The 15,589-nt window shown below is 45.2% G+C and overlaps 1 protein-coding gene across 2 annotated transcripts in view; it reads right to left on the bottom strand.

Annotated features, from left to right (window-relative positions):
• Window positions 1-15,589, bottom strand: part of NME6 (NME/NM23 nucleoside diphosphate kinase 6) — a 148,696-nt gene that overhangs the window by 90,713 nt on the left and 42,394 nt on the right. The window contains exons 2-4 of one of the 2 annotated variants that reach the window (XM_069629479.1): window positions 13,339-13,440; window positions 12,271-12,373; window positions 9,834-9,873 (exon numbers count right to left, since the gene is read on the bottom strand). In XM_069629479.1, the coding sequence (XP_069485580.1) occupies window positions 9,834-9,873; window positions 12,271-12,373; window positions 13,339-13,425 (230 nt within the window). In that variant the 5' untranslated portion in view covers window positions 13,426-13,440. Of the gene's footprint in view, window positions 1-9,833; window positions 9,874-12,270; window positions 12,374-13,338; window positions 13,446-15,589 lie in introns of both variants that reach the window. The other variant, XM_069629478.1, reaches the window with a different exon arrangement.

Genomic DNA, 15,589 nt, shown 5'->3' with positions numbered 1-15,589 from the left:
GTGACTGAGGAACTGGGCTTGTGCTGCCCAGTAGTACCGTTCTAAATCGGGTAGCGCTAGGCCTCCCTTAGTGACAGGGAGTACGAGGGACGAGTATGCCACCCTTGCAGGTTTACCCGACCAAATGAGGTCTAGAACCAGAGTTCTCAGATTACCAAGGAAGTGCCGAGTCAACAGGATGGGGATGTTGGAGAATAGATACAGGAGTTTGGGGAGAATTACCATTTTTACCAGTGAGGCTCTTCCCCAGAGGGTGAATGGTAGAGTTTTCCACCTGTTCACCTTATCCCTTAGTGTTTTCAATGTGCTTTCGTAATTGTCTTTGAATATGTCATGGTGGTTCAGGGACATTAGGATTCCTAGGTATCGGACGTGAGCTTTTTCCCAATGGAAGTTGAAATCGTCTTTAACTATTTTGGTCTTTGTGTTTAAGGGAAAAACGATTGATTTAGATAGATTGATTGATTTTCAGCCCTGATACTAACCCAAACTTTATTATTTCTCGCATGATCGGGTTAAGGTTTTCACTGGGGTTTTGCATGTACAGGACTATGTCGTCGGCATAGAGGGATATTATCAGACGGTGAGGTCCTATTTTGAGCCCCCTCTGAATTTGGCGTTCCCTGAGGCCTGCTGCTAAGGGCTCCATCACAAGGGCGAATATCATGGCAGATAGTGGGCATCCCTTCCTGGTGCCGCGTTGGAGATTAATATATGCCGAGCAAGTCGACCCAAGAGTGATTGCTGATAGGGGCTGATTGTAGAGAAGTGAGACCAGCTTAATAAAATGTTTCCCAAGTCCGAGCTGTTGCAGCACGGCAAACAAGAAGGGCCACTCGACGGAGTCGGACGTCTTTTCGGCATCCAGCAGCACCGCCACCGCCTGCTGTTCGGGGTCGAGGGCTGCCAGAACCCCGAACATTCTACTTATCCCGAATGTAGTGTTTCGCACAGGCACGAATCCTGCCTGGTCAGCGAGTACCAGTGCAGGCATTAGCGGGAGTAGTCGGTTTGGGAGGATCTTTGCCAGGATTTTATTATCGAGATTTAATTAATGATATTGGGCGATAGGATTTACATTCTTCGGGTGGATTGTTTTTTTTTGTGTAGAAGTATTACATTGGCTTCTCTTAGTGTTTGTGGGAGAATGCAAGATTCAATCGCTTCTTCGAAGACATTTAGGAGAAGAGGGGCTATGAGATGGGCGAAGTGTTTATAAAACTCACCAGTTAACTCATCAGGCCCCGGGGCTTTGGATGGCGGTAGACTTTTAATGGCTTCTTGGATCTCATCTAGAGTTATGGGATCGTTCAGCGGCTCACGGAGTTCTCTCTCCACCCAGTACAGTTCTGTGTCGTTGAGGTAGTTCCGGATCGCCTCGGTATCTGCCGGGCACCCAGCACTGTATAGATCTTGATAGAATGCCCTGAATACTTCGACTATGTCTTCTTCTTTGTGCAACATATTTCCCTGCGGTGTTCGGATACTGTCCACCCTTGTTGGTCTCCTGTCTGCGGCTATAAGACGAGCAAGAAGGGCCCCAGGCTCCTGGCCTTCGCCATATTGTCTAATTCTATGATTGTGGCCCAGAAATGTTAACTCCCATTCTGCTAGGTTTCTGAAGTTGAGAAGTTCTTCTTTCAACATTGCCTGGATGTGGTCTGAGTTGTTAGCGGCTTGCTGCTTTTCCAGTTCCTTCAGGTGTGTTTCGCTGGTCCCTAGATCACGTCTGATAAGTTTCAGGATTACGTTTTCTTTGGCTAGACAGACGCCCCTTACATAGCATTTGAGTGATTCCCACAGCACTCCGGCGGAGTTGACGGTGCCATGGTTGATTTCAAGAAAGGTGCTGATTTCCTCGCTTAGTTCAGTGGCAAATATTTGATCTGCAAGAGATCTGGGTTTGAAACGCCATTGGGAGGGCTGTGGTCTGGTAGTCTGTAAGCAGCATTCGAGTATTACCGTGGCGTGGTCCCGAGAAGGTTTTGGGGAGTATTTGGCAGCTGCCCCATTGCCAGTTGCTGTGTGCGGAGACTAGCAGATAATCGATGCAGGAGTTCGTATTATGTACACTTGAGTGGTATGTGTAGTCTCTGATTTCCCAATGCTGGATCCTCCATATATCTGATAGGTCGAATGCTTTGCAGATCTCCTGCACTTGTAGGCTGGCCTTGGATGGGTGCGCGGTTGTTGGCTGTGATTTATCTTTCTGTGGGTCGAGATGAGTATTCAGGTCGCCTCCCCAGATTATGGTTGCGTTGCGCACTTGCGCAAGGCGGGATAGCACCCAGTCAAAGTTGTTTGCGCCGTCTGTGTTGGGGGCGTAGGAGTTGACGAAAACCACCTCCTCTCCCTCCACCATGCCCCAAACCAAAAGTGCCCTTCCATCGTTATCTCTTTCCATTTTGATCAAGCGAAACCCTAGCGAAGTGTGAAGGAGAATTGCGACTCCCCTGGCGTAGGATGAATATGAACAGAAGTAGCGGTGGCATCCCCAGTTGCGGGCCCACAGGTGTTCGTTTTGAGGTAGAAGGTGGGTCTCTTGAATCATTGCCACCTTGATCTTGTGACGTCTGAGTAATTGCAGGATCTTTCGCGTCTTGGCCGGGATGTTGCCCCCTCTAATGTTCCAGGTTGCTACTTTGAATTGGAAGGGTGATGTTTTATATGGAGCCCGTTTGCGGGAGAAGCGGTGGGCCACCCCTCGGTGGTGTCCCGACATTTGGGGCGGCTGGATTGCATGGGAGCTGCATCAGGCGGGAGGGCGTGCAAAGGGCGGCGGCGGGGCCCAGGACGAGGCCCGCAGCTAGGCGATGGCGCGCGTTTCGAACAACAACAACAGTAAAACAATTTTCCTTACACGGAAAACCCCCAACTCGTCCGTTTGGAACCCCCGCCAACCAGAACACAAGGCGTGTTGTGCACGGGGCGCAGGTGGCCTTCCAAGGCTTAGGCCCCAACCTCCCGTTTGCAAAGATTTACCTGATGGCTTGTTTCCTTCTTGCTTTGGGTCAGTGGCGCAGGTGTTCATCAAGGCGGGACTCTCCCCGATCTTTCTCTGTTTATGGCTCCGGACATTTGGTTGGCGGATTTATATCCCTGCCTGTCGAGGAACAGTGTGGCTTCTTCGGGGGAGTTGAAGAAGTGAGTATTTCCCTCAAGTTGAATGCGAAGCCTCGCCGGGAAGAGCATGGAGTACGTGATTTGGTTGGCGCGCAATCTGTGTTTAACATGGGTGAACGATCTCCTTTGGGCTTGGACTGACGGCGAGAAGTCTGGGTAAAACTGGATATTGTCCCCATCGAAGAGGAGTTTGCCCTTTTCTCTTGCCATTCTCAGGATCGCGTCCCTGTCCTTGTAGCTTAAGAGCTTGGCGATGATCGGGCGGGCAGAAGCTCCCAGAGCAGGTCTTGTTGCAGGGATTCTGTGGGCTCTTTCCACTACGAATAATTGCGACAGAACTGAGGGGCCAAATAGCTCAGTGCATAGTTTTTCGATGTGCTCCTCCATTCTGTTTGGTAGTTGTTGTTCTCTGACTCCGACTATCCTTATGTTATTTCGTCTGGAGCGGCCTTCCAAGTCCTCATTTTTGGCCAGTATGGTTTTCATTTGGCCCTCGAGCGTGGAGACTCGGGTGGTGAGTGCTGATGTGCCGTCGTCCAGATCCGATACTCTGTCTTCGACGGAGTCAAGCCTATCACTGTTTGTCGAGACGGTGCTGCAGCAGGTCCACCTTGGACGAGAGCGAGTCTATCTTGCTGTCCAGGCCACCTATCCCAGCTTTTAGTTCCATCTGGATTTCGCTAATGTCCGTTTGTTGCAGTTGCTCTTCCTCCGATGGATTATTCGGGGATTTGGGGCGGTGGTCCGGCCTGGGCGTTTTGGGTGCTGGGCCCGCGTCAAAATTGAGTCTTCTCTGGGACTTGTCAGGCTTCCCCATCTTGGTCTTGGCGGGTGTATGGGCGCAGTTCGGTTGGTTGTCCCGTGCTGTGGACGGCAGTGTCGGAGCGTCCCATTTTTGGATTTTATAAAAGGCTGTCGAGGCGTGCACGAATGAAGGGTCGCAGTTGAGTCGTGCCGGGATTTATAATCTATCCCTCTTCGGCCCAAGTTCTGATTTAGCTGCTGTGTGCCACACAAGGGGCTGGGACCCAGCCGCGCAGAAAGTAGTTATGGGCTAAAATGGCGGGGGTGCTGCAGAGTGACCCTTTCTTGCTAGCGTAGCGTAGGCTTGCCGTCCTGCTTGTTTTGTATGCTTCTGTGTGCCTTTGCGCGCCTCCCACCTCTCACCTGTGGGTGTCCGCTCCGACACCGTCCTTCTGCTCGATGTGAGCCATGTAGCTGCTCTGCAGGGCAGGTGAAGCGACGCCACCGTCCCGAGCGATTCTTGCAGTGCTGCTCTCTGGCGTCCCCTCCCCGCTGTTGCTGGTCTCAGTAGGTCTCACGGGTGGGTCCTCCGCCCCTCCTGTCCGTCTACAGAGGATTGTTGCCGGGCAGGCCGGTGTTCCAGGGGCCCACGTGGTTCGCGGATGTGCAGCCCGCACCACGCTGTGGGTATCTCGTGGAAGGCGAGACCGATTCTCTCCGGATTTTCGGCAGGGATGAGGTGCTGCACTAGAGTAGTGGATTTCTTGCTTATTTAGTGATTTCGCCTCAGGATTGCCGCGATTCAACAAGATTCATGCGGGAGGCAGCCGAGAGCTTACAGGGGAGCGGCCATCTTGGTCGGTCCTCTAGCGCCCCCTCGAGTAAGTGTCTATTTGAATCACTGCATTAGTTGGTCCTTTGTGTAACTTGTTCTACTACTCACTCAACTCTTGAGATAAGTCTGGCTGCTCAGCCACTGCTACCACATAACTGTGTAGTACTGGCTTGTACCAAAGGTGAAATTGTACTGGCACTTGTAGTCTGAATTGCCTGTAGTGTTCCCCAACGGTACTGCAGGTGATTCTGCCTAACAGTCTGAGGTGAGCGATTCATCTTGTGACTCAGAGAAAGAACAGCAATAGATGGTGTCGCTCCATGAAGGGATATAGTCGGAGGTGAACAAGGGAGTGTGTCAGATAGACAAAGAACATTGTTAGGTATTGCACCAGATTCCCAGTTGCACAGAAGGTGAAAGGGTGCTTTTTGGGCAATGGGTTCAGAAAATTCTGGTAAGGCATGGAAGTTGAATTTAGGAACTGGGGATGCTTGTTTACTGAATCTAGTATTTCTTATGTTCCTTAACCACTTTTCAATAGCAGGGAAACAGAAGAGTCCCATTCCAAGATGGAGAGGATAATAAGGGAGCCGATTGGTTGAGGTCACTCCTGTGAGGTATGAGGCTATTGTTGAGGGGCTTTTTGATTGACACCCTTCTGATTGTACCTCGCGAATGTGAATAGTTGTACAATTCCAAATTCTGTTTTCTGAATGGGAAATTTTGACTTTTGTCGCATGGGTGTGAGCATTTACGGAGACTTAGAGACCCTCAACTCTGTTGTAGAATCACCAGGCAATTTGATGAGCTTACACCTTCAGTTGCGCCAAATCATGTCACTATTATTAATAGATTTTCAGGGGTTCCTCATAAGAAAAGAAACTCCAGTGGTCCTTGGGGTGTGCAGAAAAAGTCTTTATTAAGTGCTTTGGTAGCCCTTTGTGGATGACACGTGTTTCGGCACTTAGCTTTTCTCAAATCTGATCCTTTATATGGCTGTGTTCCACGTGTGTGGAAAAATAAATGGTGCGATTTGTCATTCTAGGGGCTCAATCCCACCTCGTAATATTGTGTCTCCTGCTTCAAGCGTCGTACGACAAAGCACTTAAGATTTTTTCTGCACACCCCAAGGACCACTGGAGTTGCTTTTTTTATGAGGAACCTCTGAAGATCTATTAATAATAGTGACATGATTTGGCGCAAATGAAGGTGTAAGCTCATCAAACTGCACTCCTGTGAGGTAGTTTGGAACACTCAAAGATCCTAAACCTCCTTTGATCTTAGACTTAGACCAAGCAGGTCACAGTTAATTTAGCTTACGAAAAGATTTAGTTTATTGAAATATATTTAAAGGTAAAGCAGCAAGATTCATCTGAAAGAAGAAGGCATAGGACATGTAGCAGAACTCTGGTGGGATCAGGACTAATATAAATATTTTTATACATGTAGATGTTAAGGTTACAACAGTAGTGACCCTTGTGTAGACAGCAACAGTGTAGTTAACAATCAGTTATGCAAGAGTGCTGTGTACTCCTTCACAAGAGTATTGTATGCATGTGTGAAGAAGCAGTAGGAAAGGTAATAGCCTTGTTTTTGGTGGGCAAGTATCAAAGTATAAGAGAAGTTTTGTACGGTAAAGGACGCGCGCAACTCTGAAAGGATTAGTCGCTTGATCGCGGGATGGCAATTCTACGGGAGCAAGAGATGTGTTGTTAACGAAGAGAGAGGCAAAGGACTGCGTATAGAGCGCATTCAATTTAGCCGGCGAGCGTTCACTTGCGGGTCAGCCGTTTCCTTGGAAGACAGCTGTGTGGTGAAAAACAAGAGTGCGAACAACTACAGAATATGATTTCGGAACAAGGAAAAGAAGAGAATTAGTTACAGAAGACACCAATGACATTCATTATTAAGGAGCAACAATTTAAGATAAAACATTGATTATCTTTAGTGCACACAATTATTAATGCTAGGAATAGAGAAAGGAATTTATTTATAAATACGTTACATATTGTGAGGGGTCAGTAATGCAAGATGGACAAGTACATATAGTTTTCTCACAATTAGCCATTTTATTGAACAGTAAGGGTGGGATAAACTCTGAACCCTCCCTAACCTAACACACCTAAAGCTAAAGAAAACTGACCTAATGTCCAAAGAATCTCTATCCATCCCACTCATACATACAACAAAATCATAAAAGGGTTATCTGGCTGTTCAAACTCCACAAAATAACGTTTAGATATAATTTATAACATAGATCCTTGTATCCAGGATCGAATCCCCTTCCCCTAGATCAAATCGGGATGCTTCCAACCAAAAAGTCAAAGGTAAGTAGGTTCTTCCAGTAGCCAAGTTCCACTCAAGGTATGACACAAAGTTCTCTTCAATCCATAGGTTCTTCACTTGGCAACACAATTATCAATTAGGACTTCTCACTCTTCCAAGCAATAAACTGCTCGTTTGATAAACCAAAAAGACTTATTTTTTATACAACACAGTTTTGTTGGGATAATTTCACAATAGTTTAACCAGCACAACATCGGATGTATTGTTTTCGTTTTGCCACAACAGTCTACCACTTTGAAATACTTCAACTTCTTCCTGGTCAACTCGCCAGCGATGACTAACCACTAAGTTTCCCTTTCCCGGTCTACTCACCTGCCAGGACAAAACTCCTATCAGTATCTTGTGGTAAGGCTTGCTTCAAAACTTTCCACACTTTAATCCCCACTGGGGAAAGTTACACCAACAATTGTTTCATGACAATGTACTTCCCAACGATTCACTTGCCCGGCAATGCAGAACATGCTCTGTCCCCCTTAAGAATGATCACTAGGAGGGCTTCTGTTTTGCCATCTTTGGTTTCCTTTATATGCCTTTCTTTGTCTTAGGCAATGATTGATACAATACAATCTCCTTACAAAAGTAATGCTCCTTTCTGTGTATCACATTTACTCTGTTTAAATACTGTCCCCTCTTTGCTTTGACAATGGTTGTTACAATATTGCTTCTCACTCTTGTTAAATATTACTCCCTTTTTGTTTGGACACTGGTGGTTGCAATGTTTCTTTTCACTTTCTCTCTTAAAGCGATCATTTTGCCCAAATTGCCTTAAATCACTAGTTCGACCAGTTTGTGGTCCAGCCTTTCTTTTCATTAGTTTGGTATTCAAAATCATCCTCTTGAGCCAGCGGTCGGGTTAGGAGCGCCCCCTGGGTCACATAAGTAAGGACAATTCACTGGTTTTATTACGGGTCTCCTCCGGATCCGCTGCTCGTGTTCGTGCTCTCAGCGGGGAAACCCAGGTGTACGAGGGCTCCTACAATGTGTCTGTGCCTCGCGTCTCCTGCAATTGGAGCCACCTTTGCTCTGGTTACACTCCGGTGATTGCCACACTGGAGCAGTGCACAGAACTGGGAGAGCCTCTCTCGCCCGCCAGGCAGACAGTTTATTAACCGCTTCCCGCTGCTTGCACTCTGCATTTCACATGATTCCCGACTTCTGCCACAGCTTTAACACAGTGTCCCGCTTTCCCAACAGCTGTGGCCTCGTCTCCTGCACTTTCTACAAACTGGTGCTTCCACTGCTTCTCACGCCTTCTGCTTCTCTAGATGGCCTGCTCCTGAAGGGGAAGGGGCTTTATATATTTAAAAGTCCCGCTCAGTGTTGAGTCATCAGAACCACTAGACTACATACTGCAGTTCTGCACTTCTAAGGCCCTCTTCCGTGTTCCAGTACCTAGGGCATTATGGGACTTAAAGTCCCTAATGTTCCTATTTAAACCAATTTCATGATTTTCAACTTTACAATAGACCATCAATATGATATGATCACTAGGGAAGCTATTTATAGTATTTTCCCATTCTTCCTGACCTGAACCTCCCCTCATGTGATCCTCCCACATAATACTGCCGCCAAAGTCAGGATCAGGTAGTGGCTGCCCTTCCCTTGACACATGAGAAGGGGTCCAGGCCAGGTTTTCTGGGATAATCACTTCTGATTTATCATAAAATAAAGAAGTTAAATAAAGACTCTCAAAAGGATTTGTATCTATTAAAATAAGAACCTCCCAAGGAAAGACATTTCTCAAAGTGTAGAAGTTTGGACAAGAGGCTTGTTAAAAAACATTAACAGAAGTCCAGGAGATCCCAGCAAGCAATTTGAAGAGCCTTTTAGCAATTAGCAAAGGCAGCCAGGTATGAAAGTTACATGGGCAGACACGGGAAAGGGATTTTAAGTAAGGTGAAGACGAAGCAACCCAAGTCATTGCCTGTAATTTGTTTTGTAGAGTGCAGCAAACATTCTTGATATGCAAATAGAAGCAAATGAAGCGGGTGCGTGCTATTTATTATTTTATCCACTTCCACTTTCCCTTAGGAGGTGTGGAGAGTGTAGCTGACAATAATCAGTTGCAAACTACACATTTCTTGGGGGTCTGTAGGGCCCAGCAACCTCTGCAGGACAACTATCTGGGACCTGACAGCAGTTTGCAGTGTCAGCCCATAAAGAGCTTGGGACAGACAGGGAAAGAACAGCAGTGGGAGGATCTGAAAGGAATTAAACAGCAAGGGATGGCGTCACACAAAGAGAGGTTAACAGTTGGTATCGGGCAGGGAAGAGGCCTGAAGGAATGGTGTCAGATGGCATGCAGAGCCAGGAATGGTTTTAGAAAAGGGGAGGTGTGTCAATCTATGTGCAGCCAAAGGATTTATTTGATGGTGGCAGCTGTATACAACTATTCTTCCACTGACAAGTAATTATGTCAGGGCACCTGATCGCCTTTTAAATGGTTATATAAAAGGAAACTAACCAAAGTAACCAATGGTTTGATTATTCATATTTATATGTGAATACACCAGAGAGCCATTATAGAATTTCTATCACACAGACGCAGCAACATTAAACAAAGAAGGGGCTCAAATTGACAAACTACATCGGACGGCGACACGAAGAGAGTCGTGTGCATAGTAAAATACTGTTAGGTTACATTTCTAATTGAATTTGAATACTCTTTGCTGGTCTCTTGGTCCCACGCGTTGAGCTCTCTAGGTCCATTTGATCTATTAAAGTGAGTAACTGGTTGTTATGGCAGTGCAAAGGGTGATTATCACAGAAATACAACAATTGGTACCTGGACATGAACTCGACCAGTCTCCGATAGAAGAATCGTCCTGCAAGAAGCCAGACAGGGAGTCGGTCAGTACTTACACTCTAGATAAACAGACAAACACACACACACCCACACCCACACACACCTACCGACCCGTTGCTCCTGATCATGGGGATTACAGAGATATCTTTGTGCACAGTGTTAGGATTCCCCTCACACAGTTCTGTGGTTTGTTGCTTTGTGGTTAATAGATGCATGATAAGTTGAATTCAACGAGGGAGAACGTTCTAAAACTAACTGCATCTCAACCAGACCCAGCTCCCCCATGAACAGCATACACTATGTGGAAACGAAATCCTTCTGACCGCACTTCCACTGCAGTAGCGCCAACTTTACTGGCATGATTTATTTCTCAGCCATTTTGTTCCCTAGGCTTCAACTAGATGGCCCATATTAGGAAACCTACATCATTATTGGGAGACACAACCTCTATTACCACACATGGGATCCATTTCAAGCCAACCAGGTGAGGAGTCCATGGTATCAAATCCAAATAAGAGATAAACACACTGGGAAGGGGGTCTAAAAAAGGCACCAAGGCTTGAGGTTGGAGACGGAGAGCGTGGACGACTTGGAGGAGAAATTTAAAAAAAAAACACACACACAGCTATTTTTGTATCACAACAACCCCATGAGCAAATAGCTTTAGGAAAGACAGACAAAGGTGATCCTGGCCAGGTACAAACCATACAGCTATCAGATGAATGTCTTTATCTTCACCATTCACTTTGCCATACATTCACTTCTTCACATTTAACTTTTCATACATTCACTTCTTCATTCCAGGGGAGACCCTCTGCACCCCTTATCCCCCCTTCTTTTCTAACCTATATTCTTCCTCCTAGTCCTTTCTTGACCCCGACCCTAACCTTACAGCTAACATTACCATATCCATTGCCACCTTGACAACGTGAAAAGTAAAAGATAATAAGTAAATGCATGAAGAAGTAAATGTCTGATGAAGTGTATGCTCAAGCGGTAAGTGTTGAAGAAGTTGTTTGGCAAAGTAAAGTAAGGTGGGATACCACAGCTATCACCTGACACAAACAAGGGTAAATTGGATGGGCGTGGCAGCTCATCTGATATCAGTCTCCATATTCCTAACATAAGATATTGTGGTTAATAGGCGCGTTCACTGTGATCAGTGTCAGACAGGGATGGGCTCGCCCATAACCTCTGTACACAGAAATATCAATATGTCCTGCTATGGAATGCAAAGCCACTCCGTTTCCTTAGAAAGCACCTTCTCCCATTTATAATGGCCGTGCGCGCACCCAAACACTTTTGTGGGAAACTCAATTTTCTGAACATTCTGAAATATGTTCAGGTCATTTTCAAATATTACACAGCGATTCATCAACGATATACATGGGCCCATGTCATTTCCCATTTCCAGTGCACTTCATCAGGTGCTAAAAGTACAGGTGCTAGGACTGATTTAAGTAGAGCATGTAGGCATGTTTTCAGCACAGGTTATGCTTGGCGAGATGGGGTGTGGTTGCAGATACTTGGGTTTCCAATAATTGAGGGTGGACAAAGCAGCTGGTATTTAACTAGACCAATGGAAAGTCAGAAAGGCCGAGTTCATCCCTGACTGCAGTCACTGATGGTTATTACTGTGCTTTGGTTGTTAGATGGAATAGGTCCTCCTCTAAAAGAAAGAAAATAATTTTAAAAAAAAGTCAATCAATTCTGCACATTAGGTAAAATTGTCCTGTATGGAAGGCCAGGCACTAAAAAGGGAGACTGTATTTCTGTCTGTTACTTTCCAAACAGGGCCATGGGGATTCTAGTATAGCTAGAGGTAGGGCCAGGACAGTCAGTTTCAGGTTAGCCAGCACCCATTCAAGGACGATCTATAGCAAGTGAGAAGCAGCACCACTCCATAGATTGTTATACAGAAACAGGGAAGGAAGAGCTCCCCCGAATCACCTGCAGTATTCTCTTGCCCTGCGGCACTCCTTTGAGTTCTAGCTGCACCAACATGCTAGCAGCCACAAAACGTCTTCCCTTTTGGGTGTAAGGCTCACACATCAGTTGGATTCAGTCCTCACACACCAAACTATAATAATATTTGACCTATTAAGAGAGGAGCGCTTCAAAATCTCAGTTGGGAGTCAGGGTGGTTCTAAACAAGAGTCCTTCGGGCCCTCATTTGTGCAGGAGGAGGACAGATTTTGGTTCTTCTCAGTGCTTAATGTAGAGGGCACTACTACTCCCAACCTATCAACTATATATTTTATGGCCCTTTTTGCCAGGGGGTGGGGGGGGGGTGAGGGTGTATGTGAAGGTGAATATATTTGCTGAGACTATAAACGTTCCTCCTCTTATGATGTCCAAAGGAAATCTTTACATTTTTCCAATGCCCCTTCATGGTCTGCCCTAGGCTCGCACTTACCTGAATGTTCTTTGTAGAAGTTCTGTGAATCGCCTCTGGTCCAGTGCAGGATTTTGCTCCTTATGATCATAAATTGGTTATCCAGTATTTTGTCATGCACAGCCTGAGACAAGAAGATATCGGAGAGTTAAAAAAAAGGTTCCAAGAGCCAGGTACACACTAGAGAAAAGCTAGCACAGAAAGCTCCAAATCAGTAATGATATTCCTCCAATGGTGGTCTCTGGGGGAATACTGATCAACTAGATAGAGAAGTTATATACATGCAAGGAGGTTCCTTCAGCGGCGGTTTCACCAAGAAGTAACAAAAGGTTTCACTGATCATGGTTTCACAGGTAGATTATTGTAAGAAGTCTCTTGAAGGATTCTTACTGCAGATGTTCGTACACCGACAGTCGTGGCACAAGAGCAGAGATGGAACACCACGGTTCCTGTGCTTTATAGGAGGACTTTCCCATGAACTATTAGTTGGTGCTCTATTAGACCATCGATTGTGCATCTACCAGGTTCTAGAATCCTTAAACCAAGAGATTTTACATTAACAGTAGGATCTGCCCTACAAGCATCTCCTTCGATCTTGAGGCTGTTAGTTCACAAACAGATCTTGGTCTGCCAGAAGGAATGGGGCCAAGAGAACTCCTGGCACATCTCTATTTATTCTCTCCATCCTTCAGATCAGGCAATGAAATGGAAGTGCACAGGTCTTCGGGGGGAGGAGTTTCTTATGTACATCAGTTTTCAATTAGTCATCAGTCCATTCAGTGCCTCTTCCGTTAAAATCCGGGAGTATAAAGTGAACACATTAATTCTTTAACAGTCCATGGCTACTTTTGATAATGCATTTAATTTAAAAATCAAACAGACTTGAAAATATTCCAATCTCATACATGCACAAGATATTTCTGAAGACAATCAAGTGCTTGCCATTAATACCCAATAATGATTTCTCTGGTTTATCCCAATTTTTGGAGACTCAATTCATTGACGAAAATGTATCAGAGAGAAAGGACATTAAAGAGAAAGAAAAACAGTGTGGGAAAGGAGGCCAGATCATCACTGCACTTTACATACCTCCGATATGATGGGGTGGGCCACTGCATCCGGCTTAATGACAGCAAGGGTGAGCTGCAGAGCCCTACGACAGCGTTGATGGGTCATTTTATATGGCCTAGCCTGCCCTGGTGAAGAAGGTACAGACATTTGTGGTTAGTATTACTGTACAGTTTTTTGTATTCCGTTACACTGGCTGAAAGTCTGTTCAGGCCTGGGTACATGTAATTGAACTCCCCCAAGTGGCATACTCCTGTAGTAGAAAGCATTTCTTCTGTGAAGTGGATGCTTCAATTGGGGAAGAGAGGATCTTTCCCCTGTGATAGCTCACATAAATGGATGAAATCGGTCAAGTTTGCGTAAACATTTGCGTCAACCTCATTCTTAAAACATGACAACAATTAGCTCCACATTGAGTTAGTTAGAATCAATCACGCTGCACCTGACGAGAATATTTGCTGCTAACAGCCAGCAGCACAAATGTACAAGAAAAAGTACTTCCACTTTTATCTAGTAGTAGCAAAAAGTACCCGTTCTCCGTATGGGTTCTGCGGACAGACATGACAACACGGTCATCAATTGTTGAAAATCAATGATCCTGTAGGTCGCTGTTCCAATTCGCTTATCGCTTGATGTGCTTTGCACTCTGAAGTAAACTGTACCGAGAATGGGTGCGTGTGGCTGACTGACATACCCCGGAGGAGACGAGAGTTGGTGTGCTGCTGCATACCGGGACCCACTGTGCTCTCTCCCCATCTGTTGCCTAACCCTGCATGGTACAGTTCATTGTGGTGCACTGCGGTGCAAATGTCCCAGAAACCGTGCATTCGAGGATTGTGGACCGGTCCTTCTACGACTGCATTGATGTTTCACCGACTTCAGGCAACCGTTTCATGTGTGAAGGTGCTGAAATCCGGGAAAAGGGTGGGGCGTCCGAAATGTCATGCAGCCAGTAATGTTTGGAGGGGCCCAACAGGTAACTATGCAACATTTGGTGCAGATTAGTGTGGAATTGCATAAGGAACAAGGCTTTGCCATAAACACATTTTGACATTTTAATATATATATATATATATATATATATATATATATATATATATATATATATATATATATATATATATATATATATATATATATATTCATTCAAACAAATAATGTAAAAAAAAAAAAACAATTTGTACTTGATTATTATACCAATTCAAACCCAACAACAACAACCCAACATTAACCAACTGGTGCACATGCAAATGTTATTACCTATAAAGGGTTTGCCTAGGCTAAATCATATACATGACAAGTGGTTTGTCCATTTTTTAAACTTTCATCCACAAGTATTATTTTTAGGACATGTTAGTATGTGCGATCAGTATTTTTCTGAAAAATGTATCTTGTTCAGTTCAGCGTCTGTCCATTCAATAATTCTGAGTTAGTTTATGTATCAGCTTTTCCATTATTAAGTTGTTCTTGTTTTAGTAAAGCTCTGATCTATTTCCAATGTATGTACGAATAAGTCTATTACTTCTCGACTAATAGTATGCGGTCCCAAGACGCTATTAGTTGAGAAGTCTATTGGAAGACATATTTGAAATATATCGGTGCTTTACTAAAGCAAGAAAAACGTAATAATGGAAAAGCTAATACATAAGTCAACTTAGAATTATTGAATGGACAGACACATTTTTCAGAAAAATACTGATCACACAGCTAACATTCCCTAACATTAATACTACTTGTGGACGAAAGTTTAAACAATGGACAAACTTTCACTCTGAACACTTTATGACAAACCACTTGCTACTCATATGCCGACGAGACACAGATCCCGGTCCGGTTAGATATGGACCAGGCTGAGATGTCGTGTTTGTGTCGGTGCCTGGAGGCTGTTGGGGGATGCATGAACCAGAACTGGCTGATCCTTAACAGGGACAAGACAGGAGTTCTGGTGGTGGGTGCTTCTTCTAGTCTGTCACCTTCAGTGTCTGCTTTTTTGCCAGTTTCTTTGGGGAAATCGCCCAACCCCAGTGTCAGTGTTAAAAAACGTGGGGGTCATGTTCTCATATACTCTGTCTATGACCCAGCAGGTGGCAGCAGTCTGCAGAGCAGGCAGAGCAGGCCACTTCCGGCCCAAATTTTGCAGAAGGTGCTCCAACTTATCCAATCCCATTTTCGCCCTCTGATAGTAGCCGCCCTCATTCTTAGTCAAATTGATTATTCCAATTCACTGTATTTAGACCAACTCAAGGGCCTGATCCAGCGCAGCTTCTCCAGA

This window comes from Ambystoma mexicanum, chromosome 12 (genome assembly GCF_040938575.1).
Source record: "Ambystoma mexicanum isolate Mex_15411 chromosome 12, UKY_AmexF1_1, whole genome shotgun sequence".
Classification (NCBI taxonomy): domain Eukaryota; kingdom Metazoa; phylum Chordata; class Amphibia; order Caudata; family Ambystomatidae; genus Ambystoma; species Ambystoma mexicanum.
The sequence above is the reverse complement of the archived record's forward strand: the minus strand, read 5'-3'. Positions and strand labels throughout refer to the sequence as shown.